General features: G+C 40.7%; 1 protein-coding gene across 2 annotated transcripts in view; it reads right to left on the bottom strand.

Moving 5' to 3' along the window:
- The window catches only part of LOC141265454 (uncharacterized), a 60,138-nt gene extending 40,757 nt beyond the window's left edge, over window positions 1-19,381 (bottom strand). For both annotated transcript variants that reach the window (XM_073678595.1, XM_073678596.1), the window contains exons 1-6: window positions 19,241-19,381; window positions 17,006-18,859; window positions 15,235-15,460; window positions 13,551-13,681; window positions 11,966-12,122; window positions 1,930-2,066 (exon numbers count right to left, since the gene is read on the bottom strand). In XM_073678595.1, the coding sequence (XP_073534696.1) occupies window positions 1,930-2,066; window positions 11,966-12,122; window positions 13,551-13,681; window positions 15,235-15,460; window positions 17,006-18,859; window positions 19,241-19,325 (2,590 nt within the window). In that variant the 5' untranslated portion in view covers window positions 19,326-19,381. The remainder of the gene's footprint in view (window positions 1-1,929; window positions 2,067-11,965; window positions 12,123-13,550; window positions 13,682-15,234; window positions 15,461-17,005; window positions 18,860-19,240) is intronic.
- Between the last annotated feature and the right edge of the window lie 1,126 nt (window positions 19,382-20,507).

The raw sequence follows: 20,507 nt of genomic DNA, 5'->3' as shown, positions 1-20,507 counted from the left end.
GCACCTACTCAAATAGGCTCTGAAAATTCCTGCGCTTGCGCAGTGTCGCTGTGTGTAGTACTTCACTGACTGTGTGGCCGGAGCAGCTAGTCACGGCACATGCGTGGCTCCCCGATCTACACTGTGCATGTGTGGCTCCCCGATCTACACTGGGCATGCGTGGCTCCCCGATCTACACTGCGCATGCGCGGCTCCCCAATCTACACTGTGCAAGTGCGGCTCCCAGATCGACACTGCGCAAGCGTGGCTCCCCGATCTACACTGCGCATGCGTGGCTCCCTAACTACACTGCGCATGCGTGGCTCCTCGATCTACACTGCGCATGTGTGGCTCCCCGATCTACACTGGGCATGCGTGGCTCCCCGATCTACACTGCGCATGCGCGGCTCCCCGATCTACACTGTGCAAGTGCAGCTCCCAGATCGACACTGCGCAAGCGTGGCTCCCCGATCTACACTGCGCATGCGTGGCTCCCTAACTACACTGCGCATGCGTGGCTCCTCGATCTACACTGCGCATGCACGGCTCCCCAATCTACACTGCGCATGCACGGCTCCCCGATCTACACTGTGCAAGTGCAGCTCCCAGATCGACACTGCACAAGCGCAGGATTTTTGAGTGACGTAGGCGCAACCCTGGGAACATCATTTAAATTGTGTGGGCGGCGACAACCATGACAGAATGAAATGGAGCACATTCTTATGACTAAATAATTAAAATTATAAATAAAAAAAAATGTTAGTGATGCACATTGCATCACTAACAATGCACTGCGGATAGTTCACATGCTAAAAAGGACATGACACGTTCCCTTTAATAAATTTTTCTTTTCTCTGCTTTATGTGGAAACAGGAAGTCTCTTGTCCCTGGATTTATCATTCCCCTCTTTAACTCCTGACCCAGCTACTGCCTCCTCCCCCTGCCACAGACTTTTACAGTGACCGATGACTCATATAGGGAAAACTGACCTCCTGTTTCTACATAGAGCTTAGAAGGAATCACCTACTCAGCTTTTAATCATGTGATGTCATAGACCTAATGGAGAAGAGATGAATTTACTGGGTAGAAAATGAGCAATTGTAAGTACACAGTGTTATATTATATGATGACTGCAATATATTAAGAGGATACAAACTTTGGTGGAAGTACTTCTTTTAGCTGCTATAAAAGAAAAAGGTATTATTTAAATATTTTCTTAATTCCTCTAAATGTATTGCCCCTCATACCTTTCACTACAATACTACAGCAGCTCAAATACAGTATATAAAACGCAAAATATTATGTTTTTTACATAGTAAAGAGCTATTGCTGTAAGTGGACAAGTGTATGTATTGGAAGTATTCCTGTAACATCAAACCAGATTCCCAGCTAATATACAGCAGACATCAAGCAATTGCAATTTAAGAACAATGCAGCCAATTCATCAGTGTTTTTACACCAGTTTTCTAGCGTAACATTTTGAAAAGTTGCAAAATGTTTACACAACACAGAGTAGCTCAAAAATGTTGTGTCTTTTGACATTTTCACGCCAGATGCGGTCTGCTCTGTCAAAATGGTGAGAGCTTGGAAGGAGACAGGGGCGGGACAGGGTGTGGCTATGCCCACCTATCAAATTAATTTAAACTGACAGTGTTTCCTATGCCATAAATGCTACACTAGTCCCTGACTTGAGTAGAATTTCTGGAGGGCTCGCACGGAGGAGCACACCGCAGCGAGGATGTGCTGTATTCATTCAGTGGTGTATAACTCTTAGTGAATTTGGTGCCTTGCACTCGAGCGAGCTGTCCATTAAGTCGTGTGCAACGCCATTCTAATTAAATTGGCCTCAATGTCCCTTTAAGGAAAGATTAGAAAAATCCTCATCCAAGTTGTAATAAATGCAATATATGATCAGTACAACTATGAAGTACGGTAATATTTCCACTTTACCTTGGCAAATAACACCTGCTCTCTCTTGTGTGTCGCATAAGCCTGTAGTTTTCAAACTGCAGTTCTCCAAGGCAGACTCTCTTCCATTGCAGCTGACAAAGGATATCGCCCATGGGACACTATCATCCCCTCTAAATCTAAAAAGGTAGAAACATCAAATGATAATTGACTAAGAACTGGATGGTGTAGGAGTTGGTCATTGCTCAATAAATTTCTTGCGCAGGAAACATTCTCCACTCACTGAGCAGCTGGATACATAGTGTAAAATATTTCGGCAACTTCAGAAATGGTGGCCTTTTATCACTTGTATCAGTCATCAAATAATTCCAAAAATGATCAATTTATACTTTGTAAATGACCACTATGGGGATGTACCACTTACTCTAAATTCTAAGGATATCCAAAATGCTATGGTAAGTTTGTGGCTATTTCAATCATGGTCGAAAGTGTAGGCACTCTTGAAATTGTTCCAAAAAATTGGTGACGTATTGAATACTCATTTCACCACTTCACCGACTGTATATACACACGTGGTCAAAACTGTTGGTACCCCTCGTTTAATGAAAGAAAAATCCACAATGGTCACAGAAATAACTTGAATCTGACAAGAGTAATAATACATTAAAAATGAAAAATCTATGAAAATGAACAAATGAAAGTCAGTCATTGCTTTTCAACTCTGCTTCCACAGAATTTAAAAAAAAATAAACTCATGAAATAGGCCTGAACAGAAATGATGGTACCCCTGAAAATATTGTGACAAAGGGGACATGTTAAATCAAGTTATGTCCACTAATTAGCATCACAGGTGTCTACAATCTTGTAATCAGTTAGTGGGCCTGTATATAGGGCTACAGATACTCACTGTGCTGTTTGGTGACATGGTGTGTACCACACTCAACATGGACCAGAGGAAGCAAAGGAGTTGTCTCAGGAGATTAGAAAGAAAATTATAGACAAGCATGTTAAAGGTAAAAGGTATAAGACCATCTCCAAACAGCTTGATGTTCCAGTGACTACAGTTACACATATTATTCAGAAATTTAAGATCCATGGGACTGTAGCCAACCTCCCTGGACATGGCAGCATGAGGAAAACTGATAACAAGTCAAAGAGACGGATAATATGAATGGTAACAAAAGAGCCCAGGATAACTTTTAAAGAGATTAAAGGTGAACTTCAAGCTCAAGGAACATCAGTGTCAGATCTCACCATCCGTCGTTGCTTGATCCAAAGTGGACTTCATGGGAGATGACCAAGAAGAACACCATTGTTGAAAAAAAAATCATAAAAAAGCCAAATTGGAATTTGCCAAACTACATGTTGACAAGCCACAAAGCTTCTGGGAGAATGTCCTATGGACAGATGAGACAAAAATGGAAGTTTTTGGCAAGGCACATCAGCTCTATGTTCACAGATGGAAAAATGTAGCATATCAAGAAAAGAACACTGTCCCTTCTGTGAAACAAGGAGGAGGCTCTGTTATGTTCTGGGGCAGCTTTGCTGCAACTAGCACAGGGTGTCTTGAATCTGTGCAGGGTACAATGAAATCTCAAGACTATCAAGGGATTCTAGAGAGAAATGTGCTGCCCAGTGTCAGAAAGCTTGGTCTCAGTCTCAGGTCATGGGTCATGCAACAGGATAATGACCCAAAACACACAGCTAAAAACACCCAAGAATGGCTAAGAGGAAAACATTAGACTATTCTGAAGTGGCTTCTATGAGCCCTGACCTAAATCCTATTGAGCATCTTTGGAAAGAGCTGAAACATGCCATCTGGAAAAGGCAACCTTCAAACACGAGACTACTGGAGCAGTTTGCTCATGAGGAGTGGGCTAAAATACCTGTCGAGAGGTGCAGAAGTCTCATTGACAGTTACAGGAATCGTTTGATTGCAGTGATTGCCTCCAAAGGTTGTTCAACAAAATATTAAGTTAAGAGTACCATCATTTCTGTCCAGGCCTATTACATGAGTTTCATTTTTTTTTTTTAATTCTGTGGAAGCAGTATTGAAAAGCAATGTGACTTTCATTTGTTAATTTTCATAGATTTTTCATTTATTATTACTTTTGTCATATTTAAGTTATTTCTGTGACCATTGTGGGTTTTTCTTTCATTAAATGAGGGGTAACAACAATTTTGACCACGTGTGTATATATGCAGACATGGCCGAAACTGTTGGCACCCTTGAAGTTGTTCCTGAAAATGAAGTATTTCTTCCAGAAAATTATTGCAATTACACATGTTTAGTTATACACATGCTTATTTCCTTTGTGTGTATTGAAACAACACAAAAAACCTGAGAAAAAAAGGCAAATTGGACATAATTTCACACAAAACCCCAAAAATGGGCCAGACAAAATTGTTGGCACCCTCAACTTAATATTTAGTTGCACACCCTTTGTAATAAATAACTGCAATAATTTGCTTCCTATAACCATCAAAAAGCTTCTAACACCTCTCAACTGGAATTTTTGACCAGGTCAACTTCTGGAATTGAAAGCTGACCCGGCATCACCGAGGTGGGACCCAGTTTCCCTGAGTGACTGGGCAGAGTTTCACCGCACGTCATAGCCCAGCATCATGTGGGTTTGCAAAGCTCTGTTAATTAAAGTAGTGGAGGAGAGAGCGCATGCGATGCTGGGCTGTCACGTGGGTGACACTCCGCCCAAAGCCCAGTCACTCAGGGAGGCTGGGTCCCGCCTCGGTGATGCCGGGTCACCTTCCGATTCTGGAAGTTGACGTGACATCACCGGACATCAGAGGCAGCTGCAGCCAGGGTGGGGAGTCACGTGATGGGATGAGCGTTCAGCGATATCGCTGCTCACAGGCACATTTGGAAACATAAAGTATATGAAGAAAGCCTTATTTCCAAGGTTTAAATCGATCTGCCCACTGCACATTGTAGTGGACAGCCTCTTTAATCTCCTCCAAACAAGCTGCCATAGAAAAGGCTAGGAGCTTCCCTGCTCAGTGCACACACTTCCTGTGAGCTGGGAGAAGCCAGGTCTAGTCTAGTGTTATCTAGTGAAAACAAAGCTCTATTGCTCCATGAATCCATTCCAGTAGACGCTGAGGGGCCATCATTCTCCACATAATCATCTCCACAAAGAGGTGAAGCCTCAAACAGTCAGGAAAGATAAGGGTATGTGCACACGATCGGTGTGGGTAGCGTTTTGAACACAGTATACTTTATGCTGTGTCCAAAGCGCTGCATGGAGGTGAATCCGCATGTACTCATTGAACCATGTGGATTCACCGCATACTATACATTGTAGTGACCTCATTTCTCTTGCAGAGACTAGCGACTCCACAGGTGAAATTGACATGCTGTGGTCTGGAAAGATGCGCCGCATGTCCGTGTCCGCGGGTGAATTGCAGGTGCACCGAGACGCATAGTGGACATGGAATTTCTTGAAATCCCATCCACTATGCTGTAACATCTGGCCACTACGGACTGCACACAGCGCAAGTGCGAGCGTCCAATCCGCAGCGATTACTGACCGGTCATGCTGAAGGATGTTGCAGGCAACAGATCACTCTCCACGGCGTCTCCAGACTCTGTCACGTCTGTCACATGTGCTCAGTGTGAACCTGCTTTCATCTGTGAAGAGCACAGGGCGCCAGTGGCGACTTTGCCAATCCTGGTGTTCTGTGGCAAATGCCAAGCGTCCTGCACGGTGTTGGGCTGTGAGCACAACCCCCATCTGTGGACGTCGGGCCCTCATACCACCCACATGGAGTTGGTTTCTAACCGTTTGTGCTGATACATGCACGTTTGTGGCCGGCTGGAGGTCATTTTGCAGGGCTCTGGCAGTGCTCCTCCTGTTCCTCCTTGCACAAAGGCGGAGGTAGCGGTCCTGCTGCTGGGTTGTTGCTCTCCTATGGCCCCCTCCATGTCTCCTGGTGTACTGGCCTGTCTCCTGGTAGCGCCTCCAGCCTCTGGACACTACGCTGACAGACACAGCAAACCTTCTTGCCACAGCTCGCATTGATGTGCCATCCTGGATGAGCTGCACTACCTGAGCAGCTTCTATGGGTTGTAGAGTCTGTCTCATGCTACCACGAGATTGAAAGCACAACCAACATTCAAAAGTGACCAAAACATCAGCCAGAAAGCATTGGTACTGAGATGTGGTCTGTGTTCCCCACCTGCAGAACCACTCCTTTATTGAGGGTATCTTGATCATTGCCAATAATTTTCATCTATTGTCTATTCCATTTGCACAACAGCATGTGAAATTGATTGACAATCAGTGTTGCTTCCTAAGTGGACAGTTTGATTTCACAGAAGTTTGATTTACTTGGAGTTATATTCTGTTGTTTAAGTGTTCCCTTTAATTTTTTGAGCAGTGTATATTGGAATGGATCTCACAAATATTTACTTTAGGATGATATTTGGAAAAACCCTGATGGGAGCAGAAGCAAGCCCTAAGGGGCAATTCATTAAGACTGGAGTAGTGCACGCAAATCTTAATTAACCGCTCGCTGAAGTACGCTGACCTGATTCATTAAGCAGTGTCCGCCAATTAATGAATGAGATGGATGTCTGATATCCAGCGTGCGTTGTCGCCAGATATATAAGTCAGCCGGGGTATAACTTATAATGTGGCATAATTTATGATGAATTTGACTAGCGTGTGTGACGAAGCCCCGTCCTACCAATTTACCACCCATGCTACATCCAAATTCGCATATTTTGTCAGAGTTGTAACATTTTTACACAACTGCCAAGTTGCTGCGCAAAAATATTGTGACTTATTAAGGTGTTTATGCCAGACTTCTGGTGTAAACATCTTAAGGTATAGTCCCCCAAAGACTGCATTTGTGAATAACAATCATGGTTGCCATTTGTCGGAGGATTTCGAGACAGTCTGTGTGTAGTAGTGGGGAAGGACGTAGCCTTCCTTTGGCACTGAAAGAGTTAAAGGAGAATGTTCCCATTGTTAGATCTCTCTGAGCTGCCATTAGGTTAAGGGGTTAGCAGTGATGATCCAGCCAGTAGAGTAGAGGGGGAACTTAGTGCCATTATCAAGCATAAAGTGTGTATAAAGCTTGTCCCTGATATATTTCCTTGTGGGGCTGTATTACTTTTAATCAGCCACAAGATGCCACTGTCGGGCGCAGCTGTTAGTGAGAGCCTGCTACCAGAATGACAGTGAGGAATTAACTGCCGTAGAGGGCGGGGCTTCCTAGATAACGTCTGGAGAATTTTCCAGAAAGTGTCAGTTGGAGTCCTGTCAGAGTTGTGACAGGATGTCTTACAGTCGGACAGCCAGGCAAATTGGCTGCTAGGGTAGACGGGGGATCCCTACCCTCAGACAGTGGAAAAATAAAGTTAATGCTCTTGGAAGAAGAGGAAGAAAAAAGGAAAATGCAAAAACTGAAAATTTCTTGGTTTTTAAAAGACTACAAAGAGTTGCAATAGTCCAGACAAGAATGTATAAGAGCTACAATAAGAGTTTTGAGAAACTCTGGAGAGGGACAGAAGCGCACACAAAATAGGGCAATACCGTCTGGCAAGGGATAGGTATAATCAATGGTAGCACTCACCTAAAGGTGTTGTGTACAGGCACAACACCTATAAATGCATGAAAAGCCGCTGCTGCTGCCCCGTGGCTGGAGGAAAGGGTTCTTCCAGCAGTATATGGCAAAAATGGAAGCTGGCACGTTTAGGAGGGCTGCACTGTGGGAATGAAGAGTCTTGGGATTCCAAAACCGTTCTTATTAATACCAACGCGTTTCTGCGCCGGACCGGCACTTTTCCCAAGGTATAAAAACCAAATGGTTTGGTATTAATACCAAATGCGTTGGTATTAATAAAAACCATTTTGGAATCCCAAGGCTCTTCATTCCTGCAGCACAGCCCACCTAACCATGCCAGCTTCCATTTTTTTTCACAGTAAGAGTCTTTGCAGAGTCAAAGGTAAGAAAAGGTCTAATTCTAGAAATGTTTTTGAGGTGCAGGTGACATGAGCGGGTGAGTAATCGGATGTGGGGAGCGAAGGAAAGATCTGAGTTGAATATGACTCCAAGACAGCGGGCATGTTGCTGGGGAGTAATTGTGGAACCACACACAGAAATGGCAATATTGGGTATAGGTAGGTTAGTGAAGGGAGGAAACACAAGGAGTTCAGTTTTTGACAGAATCAGTTATAGATAGAGGGAAGACATAATGTTAGAGATGGCTGAAAGACAATCACTGGTATTTTGTAGTAATGCAGGGTTGATGTCAGGAGACGATGTGTATAATTGGGTGTCATCAGCATAAAGATGGTACTGAAAACCGAATGTACTGATTGCTTGTCCAATAGGGGCGGAGTACAAGGAGAAAAGGAGGGGGCTTGGACTGAACCTTGAGGAACCCCGACAGTAAGGGAAAGGGGAGAGGAAGAGGAGCCAGCAAAAGATACAGTGAAGGAGCAGTCAGAGAGGTAAGAAGAGGTCAGTGAGGTCGATAGAGCGGAGCATAGTGAGGAGGAGCTGGTGATCCACAGTGTCAAATGCTGCAGAGAGATCCAGAATAATTAGCATGTAATAATGCCCATTATATTTAGCTGGGGGACTAAAAAATAAAGTAAAAGATGTAAAAAAAAGTGTTTTAAATTATTTTAAATATATATAAAATCTGAATCAGCCTCCTTTTCCCTTATTAAAAATAAAGACAATAAAGCTTAAAAAAAAACACATCTGGTATTACCAGGTTTATCAGTCTGGCCTATAAAAATATAAAATGATTTCATAAATAAGATAGAAACCATAAAGGGAAAATATTAAAATACCAGAACTGCAGTTTTTTGGTAATTTCAGCTACCTAAAAAAATACAATAAAAAGCTATTAAAACATTGTATGTACTCCAAATTGAAATGAATTAAACTGTCAGCCTGCCACACAAAATATAACTTTCATATAGCTTCATAGACCAAAAAAAAACAAACCATTATGGGTCTCAGATAGGGGAAAGACAGACAAACCAGAATAGTTTGGAAGGTTTCAGCCGAAACGCGCGTCGGGGTGGGCGTCACCGCAGAGCAACAGTCTATTATCCACGTGTGAGTATGCTTACTTTTTTTAGCAACACGTTAGTTCCAAATATTGCATGGAACTTGTTCTTTGTGTACAGTGCCCCACTGACATACATGTTCAGTCTGTGAACGTTCTAGGTCACTTAGAACCATGGTTACATCTATTTATGTACATTTTTTAGAAACAGCAATGTGAACATTGTTTTACACCAGCACTGTGCTGCTTATTTTCTTCTTTAGGCACTCTGCACATTTTTTGGCTACTATACAGGCCAGATACGCCTGATACCACATGGGACTTGGCTCTCCATATATCATTAGTGCCTTACTGATAAGCTTGTTCGGCTTTGCGAATGTTCTTTATCTATTTCAGGTCGCTTGGAACCATGTTCACATTTATTTATGTACATTTTTCAGAAACCATAATGTACATCTTTTATACTAGCACTGCGCTGCTTACTCTCTTTCCGGGCACATTGTACATTTCTGGTCATTACACATGCCAGATATGTTTAACAAATATTTGACTGTCATTTATACCTAGATGGGTCTGCTGTGGCGCCCTCTTTTTGTATGTTGTTTTTATTCCCTTGTCCGCGTGCTGCAGTTTGTCGTTCATGTCAGTATTTTGAACAAATAAAATTAGCTTCATTTATACTGGATCGATATTCGAAGTTTTTTCCTTGGTTTTTGTCAGTTTTGCACATCTAGAGGCTGAAATTCTTGCCCATTCTTCCTTGCAAAACAGCTCAAGCTCATTGAGGTTGGATGGAGAATGTTTGTGAACAGCAGTTTTCAGCTCTTTCCATAGATTCTCGATTGGATTCAGGTCTGGACTTTAACTTGGCCATTCTAACACCTGGATATGTTTATTTTTTAACCATTCCATTGTAGATTTTTCTTTATGTTTGGGATCATTGTCTTGTTGGAAGATAAATCTCCGTCCCAGTCTCAGGTCTTTTGCAGACTCCAACAGGTTTTCTTCCAGAATGGTCCTGTATTTGGCTCCGTCCATCTTCCCATGAATTTTAACCATCTTCCCTGTCCCTGCTGAAGAAAAGCAGGCCCAAACCATGATGCTGCCACCACCATGTTTGACAGTGGGGATGGTGTTTTGACAGTGATGAGCTGTGTTGCTTTTATGCCAAACATATCGTTTTGCATTGTGGCCAAAAAGTTTGATTTTGGTTTCATCTGACCAGAGCACCTTATTCCAAATGTTTGGTGTGTCTCCCAGGTGGCTTGTGGCAAACTTCAAATGAGACTTTTTATGGATATCTTTGAGAAATGGCTTTCTTCTTGCCACTCTTCCATAAAGGCCAGATTTGTGCAGTGTACGACTGATTGTTGTCCTATGGACAGACTCTCCCACCCTGCAGTTCATCCAGAGTGATCATGGGCCTTTTGGCTGCATCTCTGATCAGTCTTCTCCTTGTTCTAGATGAAAGTTTAGAGGGACGTCCGGGTCTTGGTAGATTTGCAGTGGTCTGATACTCCTTCCATTTCAATATGATCGCTTGCACAGTGCTCCTTGAGATGTTTAAAGCTTGGGAAATCTTTTTGTATCCAAATCCGGTTTTAAACTTCGCCACAACAGTATCTCGGACCTGCCTGGTGTGTTCCTTGGTCTTCATGATGCTCTCTGCACTTGAAACAGAACCCTGAGACTATCACAGAGCAGGTGCATTTATACGGAGACTTGATTACACACAGGTGGATTCTATTTATCATTACCAGTCATTTAGGACAACATTGGATCATTCAGAGATCCTCACTGAACTTCTGGAGTGAGTTTGCTGCACTGAAATTAAAGGGGGCCTAATAATATTGCTCGCCCCACTTTTAATTTTTTATTTTTTTAAAAAGTTTAAAATATCCAATAAATTTCGTTCCACTTCACGATTGTGTCTCACTTGTTGTTGATTCTTCCCCCAAAAATTAGAATTTTATATCTTTATGTTTGAAGCCAGAAATGTGGCAAAAGGTAGAAAATTTCAAGGGGGCCAAATACTTTCACAATGCACTGTATATACCGGTAAATACTAATCACGTGCAAAGGAATGATAATTGCATTTAGAAACAACAGCTACGTGCTGCACTGATTAACCATTTATTATCTGGTGATTCCAGAGAGAAAGAAAAGAAAAAAAAATCAATTATCATTATATTTTACTTCTATATGTACCAATTTAGCTGCTATATGACAGTCAATATTTTCCTGCTCGGTTTTCTTTTTCTTCTTTTTGGACTTTGATGTGGGCTCGCATACCAAGCCTGCATCTTTCCCCACACATGATGTCTGATTTAAACAGCCATCATGTGCCCCTAATAGCTGAGGGTGGAGTGGAGTTCTACCCACGGCTGTTAACCTGTTAAATCCTGCTATCAATCTCTGCATTTTTTTTTACAATTCAATGCACTTGGAATTTTTTTTCCCATTTTCCAGTACACTATGTTATAGAATAAATAGTGTCATTTTAAAGGACAACTCGTCCTGCAAAAACACAAGTTCTCAAACGGCTATATTGAAGGAAAAATAAAAAGGTTATGGCTCCTGGAAGAAGGGGAGTAAAAAATAAAAAATAAAAAAAAAGAAAACTGCCATGTCATGATGGGGTTAGTAGCCTTTTAACAAAAGCAGACCACATTAAATGATGTACACTGATCAATTAGATCACTCAGTGCACATAGGTTGCCATTGTTCTCTCTCAGCTATGCAAGTCTTGATTACACAGGAATATGTGCTGCCGAGATCTTTAGAGCTGCACAAAACATAATTTCACCCGCTTGTCCATTGCGTGATTGGCAGCCTATTTTCACTGAAAGATTATCGTTAAACGAGCAATCTTAAGAATGCTTGTTGACAAAAATCTTTCAGTGTAAATGCAGCTTTAGTCTGAATACAGTGATTTCTACAAATATCGGCTCAATTCTTTAGCCGTGAGCGCTAACATGGTTAAAAAAACCTGCTGGTCTCATTTGTGATCTTGTAAGTAAATATTCACAATACCTGGTAGCAATTGCAGGGCCTGGGAAACCCAGTTGCAGGCACACCACTTGAGCATGATTTTTGGTCCACTGCTTGGCACATACGTTTCCTCGTACTCCTTGGTACTCTATTTCAACCACACCTTCTAGTGAATTTTTGCCCTCAGTTAGCGAAACGCCTTGTAAAAAAAAGTTATATATTATGTACAGTATAGTGAGATATGAAGATAACTGATTGCACATAAAACCTTATTATTCACACAGCTTTTGTACTGTATGTTTTTTGTAGGCAATGTGGCAAAATGTGAACTAGGCTTAAATTTGACATAATAATGATTATTATGTCAAATTAAATCCTGTTCAACTTAAATCCTGTTCATGACACATTTTTCTTTTTCTTTAGCAAGTACACAAGGAAAGCTTCATACAACAAACTTGTCCATAAGGCTCCATTGTAAGATGCAGGCAAAAAGAGTGTTCTTTTCTGGTTGGTAAATGTTAGTATACTTAAAAAGGTTGGCCACTACTTTTTTATTGATGGCCTACCCATTAAAAGTTCTCGAATGCTGCTGGAACAGAGCAGCTCTGCCATTTCTACAGTGGCCGCAGTGGGGTATCACAGATCCACCCCTATTCAAATGAATAGGTAACACTGATTATCCTCTCCTCTATATTCTCCTTAATAAGCTAAGACACCATAAGTATACAGTCAGGGAGCATTAACTGTCATCTTTTACATTATAACTGTATGACTGTAGCTGTGCAATTATCACCAGTAACTGTAATAGGTGTTTCTGTCTTCTCTTTGGAGAACTTCAGTGGTAAAGTCAATGGAATTTCATCATACAAGAAATACTGGTTAATGAGCTGATGACACCTTTTGAAGATTAGAAAACCATGACAATTCCAGGGAGTTGCCATGAGATCACATAAACCAACCAAGAAGAAATAATTTATGAATTTTCAAATAGAAAAGAACAACTAAATAAGGTAATACTAGCTAAATTATATACATTGAGGAACTAGGCTAGTCCATTAAACTACTTAAAAAGATCTATAGGGGACTTAACCCCTGTAAAAATCATACCTGCAATATAGATTTAATTTCTTTAGTTGTACAGAAATTCTGTTTTATCTCATATAATTTCAAATAAGGGCTCCTTAGTGCAACCTTGACATGGCCAAGGGCTTAGTGTACCTCTCATCCCCCTCAATCAGCATGCCACACACCTCATCATAGCTTGATTGACAGTGCTTGCTTTCACTGGGTGAGCATAGTCTAAATTAATTCTTAGTCCAGCACATCTGCACTGACATTGCAGGAGCGCAACAAACATGAAGTTTAAGTGAAGGCACACTCTCATCCTTTTCTCCTATCTGCAGTGGCCACTCGCCACACTTCTGTTTATCTGTATAGCGAGAAGCAGCTAAATATAGGAGAGAGGGATGAGAGCGTGCGTTCACAGGGCTCCTGCAGTGTTAGTGCAGGGATTCAACTCAGTCAGCGTTCACTCTGGGCAAGCGACTGCTGTCAATCAAGCTATAGGGAGGTGCGATTTTTATAGGGGCTAGATTACTAGAATTGTTACCTATCCCTTTCCAATTACCTGATGAAGTCGGCGTCGCTCTGAACTGCACAGAAATTCCGTCCAGCTCTACTGATGAATCTGATCTCATGATCACTGTCATCACATTGGATGAAGAACGGATTTGGGAAGGGAGTTGTAAACCACAAAACCTGGTGAATGGACAAATTGCATAATTACAAACTAGCCTTCTGTGACTATAACGGTGTGCACATACAACGTCTTTTCAGGTGGTTACACTCCGAAACCCACCTGAAAAAGCGCTAAAGAAACGAACATATGCATTGCAATGTCAATTTTTTTTGCTGTGCATATATTCAGTTTTTTAAGCTTATTTTAACCACTTGAGGGTAACTAACCTAAGTGACCTGACCAGTCTTCAAGCGGCTTCCTCTTCTATAGTGCATCCAACTCTGCTCACTTCCACATTGGGAGGTGAGCCGGACTGTTGACATCATGTCTATAGATATCTGCCTGCTCATATCGTTCACCAATCTTACTATAATGTATAGGACACGTCTGTGATACATGCAGCTTGTGCATGCAAACTGGCAGATATCGGTACACATCATGTCCCTAGCCCTGCTTACCTCTGGATGTGGAAGGATACGGAGCCGGATTACCCTTCTAATCATAGGTTAATACATTTGTGTCATCTGTAGACTGTGATCTAGACTGAATGCAGTAGTTTACTTACACTGAGATTTTATAACATGCTGGTGAATTTCCTTGCAGATGATCACACTATTTTTCCAAAGAAAGAAGATGGTGGTTACTGATTACAAGTAACTCAACAACTGTTGTAGTGGATGACATACCATACGTACGGCCACCATTTTTATTTTACTTTTCTATCTAGATAACATAACTGGCCTGAAACATGGAAATATCATTTTCAACATAGACAATGATTTGCTCCTGAGGGCCATAGTCCCCTGTGGGAGGTGTCCCTTCTCCATACTGGAAACAAGTATGTTCTGCAGCCTGTCCATGTGTATGGGGAAGACAGAAGTTATAACTGTTGGAAGAACAAGTGGCTGACAACTACCTAAATTCATGGGTAACTTTAAGGGTCTGGAATTGAGTTTTATTAAATGCATATTATTTTAAATAGAATTGACAAAGTTCACAGAATAATGGGGAATTGGCCAAGGCTCTTATTCATGTTTTATTTCTCAATATGTGCTCTGTTAAAGGGGATGTCCAGGGCATTGATATTGATGGCCCATCCTTAGGGTAGGTAATCAAAATGAGTTTATTGGGGGCTGGCATACAGCACCCCACTTCTCAGCTGTTAGCAGGTCCTTTGGTGGCCGAAAACAAACTGTGTATAGAGCTGGAGCGGCTCAGCTCCATACACTATAGTGGCCATTCTTGGGTACTGCAGCTCAGCTCCCATTCACTTCAATAGAAGCTGATCACAGTACATGAGAATCTCTATTACACAGTATACAGAAATGTGGTATTTCAGCTCTTTACACTATTTACTTCCAGCTGTGCTACCAGCTTACTGGTGGAGGTGCTGGTTATCTGACTCCTACCTATATAATATTCATGAGTATGGGTTATCAACCTCCTCAAGGCTTGTATTTGCACTCTTACACTAAATAATGTAGAGTATTAGTTATAATGTTTCCATGTTATATATAGTTAAAAAAAACAATAATGATATGTAAATGCCAGATGTTTGATTTGCGGAACATACCTGCCTAACACATGTTGGTCACTCTTCATCCCATCATAAATCATTACATAATCATATTCACAATATCTGTGTTCTTCTATAACAAATGACACAAAATCCAGTATGACATAATAACTGAGTGGCACTTCGATAACCCATATACAATTCATATTTTTTTCATATGATTGTGGAAATCCTGGACTGATAAACTGGCCAGAAAGTGCTTTAAGCCAACCACCACAGGGATCTAAAAAGAAAAAATATTTACTAGGATTTAAAAAAAATGGCTAGTTTTATACAACCATAATACAAAGTCAGTTTTGTGCCCGTATTTCAGAGGTAAGTAGCAGGGCACTCCCCCGCAGGGCTCTGCGGACCATACTCAGATGCCCATTGGGCTCAACAGTGATCAAATTGTGTTTAGTAGAATTGTGTGAATCCTGGGAACTACATCTGTAATATTAATGCAAAAATAAGTCAGTATTACGGTTATCTGAATGACATACACAATATACTGTTGCATGTTTTGTTTTCCTTTTCTTTTTCTTTTCAGTTGAGAAATCAGTTTAGTTAATAATTGTTAAAGAAGTAAACAATGTTATCTTTATTGTAAGGGGCTTATGTAAAAAATGAGCTAGAACTCACCCTCCCGAGTCCAGTTCTCCATTGCTGATCTTATATTTGTGTTTTGGCTGCAGCAATCATCACTGCTGCAGTCAATCACTGAGCTCAGCAGATCTACCGTCTACATCAGCAGAGCTTAGTGATTGGCTGCAGCAGTGATACATGAGGTCAATGTGACATCATCGCTGCAGCCAAAACACAAATATCAAAGCACCAGGACAGAACAGTCGCTGGACCTGGGGAGGATGAGTACCATATGATTTTGTTATTTTAAATGGCTACAAGCATTTGGGGTCCAATATGTTGATAAATGTGTCATATGAGACATAATTTTGTGGCACCTTCTAATATTTTAGTTTTTCGGGTATTACAAGTATATATATATATTACACGTTCTTCTCCAAGTGCAGCCTTTCTCACAGGCAGTTACAGCACTGCTGTTCTATCAACCTTGCACATGGGTTTTGAGATACATTTTTATAACCTTAAGGTTATTTTCAAAATTCTGATGCTTGCAGAGAAAATACATAGTTTATACAATGTATTACTACTGAATATATTTAAAACGTCTCAAACACATTAAGAAAAAGCAGCATTGGTCTTTTATATGGATGACAGTACCAATGAACTAACATGCAAACTTACTGCCAAACTGACTGTAAAAGTTGTTGTCAATGGACACCTGCATATGGTGGGATATGACCACATTATAGACTTACCATGACACAGAAATGATCCCAAGTGGGCTGTGATTAAAGAAATCTCCCACTTCTGTTTATTCGGAAGACGTGTGTGACTGCGATTGTATTTTAACGTAAGCGTCTTTAAAAAGTATTAATTTCATATGAGGATAACAGAATTAAGGACATAAAGAAACATATTAATGAATCTGAAAAAAAATCGGATGCTCCCCCTAAAAGAGGGCATTTGAAAAAGCCCAATGAATATGATTCCTCAATCTATCCTCAAATGTAATCAAAATGAATGGACAGCACTTGTACCAAAAAACTGATGTGTGAACAAGCCCAAAAAACTGATGTGTGAACAAGCCCTTATACTGTGCTGTCTATTAAAAGCATAGCACAAGCATTCAGTACCCCTTTTGGTACACAGCATGTTGAGAACTTTGGTTCACAGACAAGGTATGCCACTTAGTAGTAATACTCACCAAGGCTTAGATTTGTTACATTACTTTCAGATGTTGGACTAGCAGTCACTTTCATATGATCATATGGAGTAAAGAATGAAGATGAGGTTGAGGCAATGTTCGTTGAGTGTTTTAGTAACTCTTCTTCAGTAGATATCTTAGCTGATGATGATGCAGGTGATGTGCTTGTTTCCTTTGATGTTAATACGTCATTGAAAGCTTTTTGGTTCCGTAGATTTACCGTCTCATTGTCTGTATTTCCATCTATGGTGGTGCCATTTTCCAGATTAGATGTTGGTGTTGCTTCATTGGAACCATTATTATCTACAAATGCCTGAACTTCTTTTTCTAGGTAATGTAAATGTGAAGATGATGTAGGATCTACGTCAAACAATCTCCTATGTTGGCTGGTTATTTGATCTGTTGCCAAGTGAAGCACATCTGTTTGATTCTCTGTTGGCTTATGTTGATCAGTGTAGCCAGATAAGTTCTTTGAGATGTGGTGTACAGAAACTTCATTTTCCGTTTTTTTCCCATTATAAAAGGTCTGATGGTCTTTGCCAAGTTCACCAAAAGTGAAATCACTTGGAGGCATTTTTGGAAATGACAACGTGAATGGAGTTGTAGTTACGAGATGCTCCTGTTCTTGGCTTAGTATATTGCCGACCATAGTTTGTAGGGTCCCAGTAGGACTTTGTGAACTATGGATATGAAATTGATTCCCCTGTGTTGTACCTTCCTGTTGAGAATTTGAAAAAAAGTCTGTTCTATGCATATCAGTTTTAGTTTGATTCCGGTCAGGAAAATGAGTGTTATTTTCTGATATTGAAGTTATTGATAAGTTTGTATTTGTGGTCATAGGTTCTCTGGTAATAAAGGTACTTTTTGACTGAACTGTCTTTTTATAAAACACAGGATTTTCTGTTCTTGTAGAATTTGGACTCAAAGGTAAAATATCAAACTTTTCTTTTCGAACCTTCATTTCATTAAAGTTAATGTTTGACACAGTCTCATGTAAAATGCTGTTTTCCATATTATCTAACCTAGATATGAATGAATTTGCAGTGCTGTCAACATGGGATCTATTGTCACTTGTTGGCAAGTAAGGATTTGTCTGTTTGCCATGCACTGATTCTGGTACATATGTGCCACTGGGTAAATTAGTTACCAACGATATTGTCTTGTCTCTACCATTGGTACCATTTTTCTGTGGATCTGAAGTGTTCTTTGGCTCTATGGCTGCAATAAAAGACATTACTTGATTTTTAAATGATTCATTATATTCAGAAAAATTCCATAGTGGAAAGTGCCTCTGAAAACTGTTATCTTCTTGATCATTAGAGTCATTTATTTTGGCATTTGTCGGCTTCCCTTCTATTGGGAGATTAGTGTCTATGTCTTCTCTTTTCGGTACTGCATTAGTCAACAGTAATGTGGAAAATGTTGGTGAAGATTCTGATGTTAAACTGAATTTGTGTGTAAAAGGGATAGGTGTAGGAGACACATTTTTTAATGAAGGTTCTGTTGTGCCCCAGGAGACCTTAAAAAAAGCTAAATCATACAGTGAGCAATCATCATCTTCTTTATAGCAAAACACATCCCACTTTTCTTGGAGATTCTGTCGAATCCCATAGGATATAATTCCTGTTTTATTTTCTCCACAGTTCCAGTGGTTGTTTATACGAGGGTAAGCCACCTCTGCAGATGTTATCCAACCTGCTCGACATTCTTCAAGCCCAGATTTCAAAGCTTTTTCGAGTTGGTCTCTTGTTGCTATTTTGCCTCCAAAATCCTGCATACAAGCCACTTGAGCATTATGATAATTTAGCTGGTACCTCATGTGGCGGTCATAATGAAATACACCCTCTTTCCGACCTGTGGATAGGAAAAAAAACAGAAACGAGTTAGCTGTCTTGTTTAAATTTTGTATCGTTATGACTCTAGTTTTAAACTTCTCTCAAAGGCTGTATATCTTACACAGGTATTGGGGCTAGAACAACATCTTGTGCTGTGCTTAAACGGGGCTAGAACAACAGCTTGAACTGTGCCTAAACGGCTGCATTACATTTTTCATATAATGTTACAAATGTGATACACATTTAGTATCTGGATAATCAGTATTTCTATATTACTTTATCATTTACACACACATTTACATACAATGACACATCAAATTCTGTAGTTGTAATGTTACTCGTGATATCATTATTAAATAATATCAATATAGACAATTACAACATAATGAGCTTAACTTACGAGTCAAGTAGTGCTGGCATAGTGGAATAGAGGAGCAAGGTGAGAGAAGAACGATGTGAACTGCACAGATGAACCACCACTCCATCCTAAGAATCAGAAGAAGTCTACTATGTACCGTCTTTTCACACAGAAAGATATAGTTGAAAGAATGGAAGGAAATGCCCCATCCTGGAAGAGGGAATAGTTTCTGAAAATAGGGCAGAGACTGTTTAAAAAACAGACTTCCTCAAAGGAAATTAGGTTTATGTTAAACATGTTAATGTGAGTCTTGAAGGAGTTTTCTGTTTATATTAGAGTTTTTGTCTTAGAAGATTATAACACTCCAATAAATACCTGTTATTAGAATCAAAGAAGAGCAACATGTAAAGAGCAACAGGTAAAAGAGAAGACTGATGTGAAGACATGGGCTGTTTGTCTGATGTTCAAGGACAAAATAGAATCTGCAGTAAATTACAGCCTGCATACGGCTAAATAATTCACATTCAGTGGGTGATACCTACTTTGAGCAGATAGCTTTCATTCGTAAAATAAACAGTTATAATTGAATGGGTGCAGTAAACTCTGTGTTTCATTGGCAAACACAGACAGAAAAGGGACCCTGTGCCAGAACAATATATGAGCCCTTTGCAACCCAAGAGCTCCTAAAAATGCAAAATTCCACCTGCTTTGGAGGTAGAAATGGGCCCCCTTACCTATTGGGCCCACGTGCGGCCGCACAGGTCACGCCAATGATATGTCCTCCCCTGCTGTGTTTATGCTATGAGGCTTTGTCAGTGGTGAACTGGCAGCTCTAAATATGGCTACCACTGACAGGCTTAGAGCAAGCCACTCTGTTTACCAGATCACAGAGGTTGCCCTTGCCTTCACCTTCACCCTTTAACCCCTGTACAGGAGTTTGGACTTCCACAGTGGGTTGGGGCCACAGAGTCAGCTACTGGCTGATTCTGCAGGCTGGCAGAAATGGACAGGTAGCTGGGTAAGATCTAGACTCTATACATTTGCTTTCAAAATCAAATTTGTGCCACTTCATCACTTGTTGATGGAACAGAGTCACCCAAATCTGCATAGGTTCAATTGGTAGTAGATACGCAAGTCTTAAATGGAGGTGTAGAGTTAGTAGTGTGTTTCTGTCTACGTTCATGGTCAAGGGAGACAGTAGAAGGGAACTGTACTAACATGTCCTTGATTTGGTCAGAGTCCATTAGGAAACTATGTGATGGAGAAAAATGGAGACTTAGATAGTTTTCTTTGGGGAGTTGAACAAACC

The sequence above is a fragment of the Phyllobates terribilis genome, unplaced genomic scaffold, assembly GCF_046119375.1.
Source record: "Phyllobates terribilis strain yellow unplaced genomic scaffold, ASM4611937v1 Scaffold_4__5_contigs__length_816908805, whole genome shotgun sequence".
In the NCBI taxonomy this organism is placed as follows: domain Eukaryota; kingdom Metazoa; phylum Chordata; class Amphibia; order Anura; family Dendrobatidae; genus Phyllobates; species Phyllobates terribilis.
This window is presented reverse-complemented; position numbering and strand designations above follow the sequence as displayed.